Genomic DNA, 2,137 nt, shown 5'->3' on the forward strand with positions numbered 1-2,137 from the left:
CTCCTGCTGTTGCTGCTGCCCCCCTGGCGGTAGGGTGGGGTCCTGGATCAGGACCCCGGAGGCCAGCAATCAAGGCTTTTTGGATCCTTTCCTCCGGGCCTCTGTCCACTGCACTCCCAGGGCACTTCTCATCTCCTCTGCTCCATCTGGATAGTTCCCAGTCCAGAAACTGAGAGGCATCTCTGCCTCGTGCCAAAGGCCTGCAAACAGTACCCAGGAAGTCAGAGGACCAGCGCCTCTCGATGCGGAAACAGACTTCCCAAAGCGCAACTGGAGTGAGGGGAGCGTCCCACCAACTTCACGCCGCGGGCACCAACCTCAGCCACGGGCGCCCTGTGGTCCGGGACCGCCTTCACACAATGCCTCTTAAAACCAGGTGTAAGCTCTTCATTTTTGCAGCTTTCTTATAACTAGTATCCGATTACAATATCTACTTCCCGTTCCCTTATCAGAAGCTCTTGGGGCCAAATGTGTTTCAGAATTTTTCAGATTCTAGAAGTTTCTAAACTGTCCATGATAAACCTCCCACAGCAGGTTCCGGGATCAAAAGCAACCAACCAGAAAGTATGACAAAAAACAAACAAAAATAAAACACACACGCACACACAGCTCTGCCAAAAACACAACATCCCTCCTCAGGCTCAGTCAAGACTCCCGAGGGCCCCGCAGAGCTCAGACAGGCCCGGCTCACACAGTTATGGGAAACCTTCCAGTTTCCAAACCTTTTTTTTTTTTAATCCTCACCCAAGGTTATTTCCCCATTGATTTTTAGAGAGAGTGGGAGGGAGGGAGAGAGGGGTGGGGGAGAGAGACATTGACGTGACGTGAGAAAGACACGTCAATCGGTCCCCTCCCACATTCACCCCAACCAGGGCCCAGGGCTGGGGATGGAAGCTACAGCCCTTCTGTGCGGGGCCCAACATGTGTCCCCTGAGCACACGGCTAGGGCTTCAGCGCCTCTGACTTTCCTAGTTACCCACAGGGCTGCAGCCGGCACAGGTTTAACCGGCAGAGCCCGGAGCGCGGGGTTCTGGTGAGCAGCGTCAGCACCGCGAGCAGAGACAGCGCCCACTGAACCCCGTGGGGTGGGGGCCCTGCGCGGCGCCCCGCCCGGTGTGGGGGCAGCGGGGCTGGGGAACGCGAAGCCTGCTCACTCAGCCAGCCCTGGTTGGGGTCTGGCATTGCCCCTCGCTGGCCGGGACACCTCTGGCAAGTTTAACCTTCAGGCATGGCAGTTCCTTCATTTTCAAAAGAAGACAACAGAGTCACGTAAATAAAAATAAAGATGAGGCCCTGGCTGGGTGGCTTAGTTGGTTAGAGCTTAGTCCCGATACACCAACGTTGCAGGTCAGGGCACCTAGAAAAATCAGTCAGTGATGCCCAGTGGTTGAGCATCAACCTAAGAACCAGGAGTTCACAGTTCGATCCCGGCCTGGGCATATGCCTGGGTTTCGGGGTCAGGCTCCAACCCCAGTAGGGGCATGAAGAAGGCAGCCCATCAATTGTTCTCTCTCATCATTGATGTTTCTCTCTCTCTCTCCTTCTCCCTTCCTCTCTGAAATCAATAAAAATATATTTTTTAAAAGAATCAATGAATGCATGAATGAGTGGAATAACAAATCGATGTTTCTCTGTCTCTCTCATCAATAAATAAAAATAAAGAATACAATTTAAAATTTCCAAGACACAGTAGCAGCTTTAGTGAGATTTTTTTTTTCCCCGACTCTCCTCCCCAGCCGCCCTGCTCACCTGGCGCCAGCCCCCCGCGGGCCCCGAACCACCATGACCCAGATCCCCACCAACCCTGGAGCCTGGCTGCCCCCGCTTGGCTCGGGCAGAGTCCAAGGAACGCAGAACGCACTGCCCACCGCCACCCAGAGCGGGACGGGGCCCTGACCTTTAGTGAGAAATTTTGAGAAACATTGTCAGACTCTGCATTTTACAAAGGAGCAAATGGAGGCCCAGAGAGGTGACCCAGAAACGGGTGTCCAGCGGGGGCCCCCTCTGGAGGTAGAAAGCACAGGCTCTGGCCTCGGACCTCTCTGGGGGGGCCAGCCTCTCCCACTTTCCTGCTGTGTGTGAGTCTGGGGCTGTTACTCATCTCCTCAGCTTCCGTGTTCTCACCTGCACCGTGAGG

The 2,137-nt window shown here is 54.7% G+C and overlaps 1 protein-coding gene across 1 annotated transcript in view; it reads right to left on the reverse strand.

The window, feature by feature from the left end:
• PAPLN (papilin, proteoglycan-like sulfated glycoprotein) overlaps positions 1-1,182 on the reverse strand; it is a 49,564-nt gene extending 48,382 nt beyond the window's left edge. The window contains exon 1 of the mRNA XM_015562003.1: positions 977-1,182. Within this exon, the coding sequence (XP_015417489.1) occupies positions 977-1,182 (206 nt within the window). The remainder of the gene's footprint in view (positions 1-976) is intronic.
• Between the last annotated feature and the right edge of the window lie 955 nt (positions 1,183-2,137).

This window comes from Myotis davidii, unplaced genomic scaffold (assembly GCF_000327345.1).
Source record: "Myotis davidii unplaced genomic scaffold, ASM32734v1 scaffold17, whole genome shotgun sequence".
Classification (NCBI taxonomy): Eukaryota; Metazoa; Chordata; class Mammalia; order Chiroptera; family Vespertilionidae; genus Myotis; species Myotis davidii.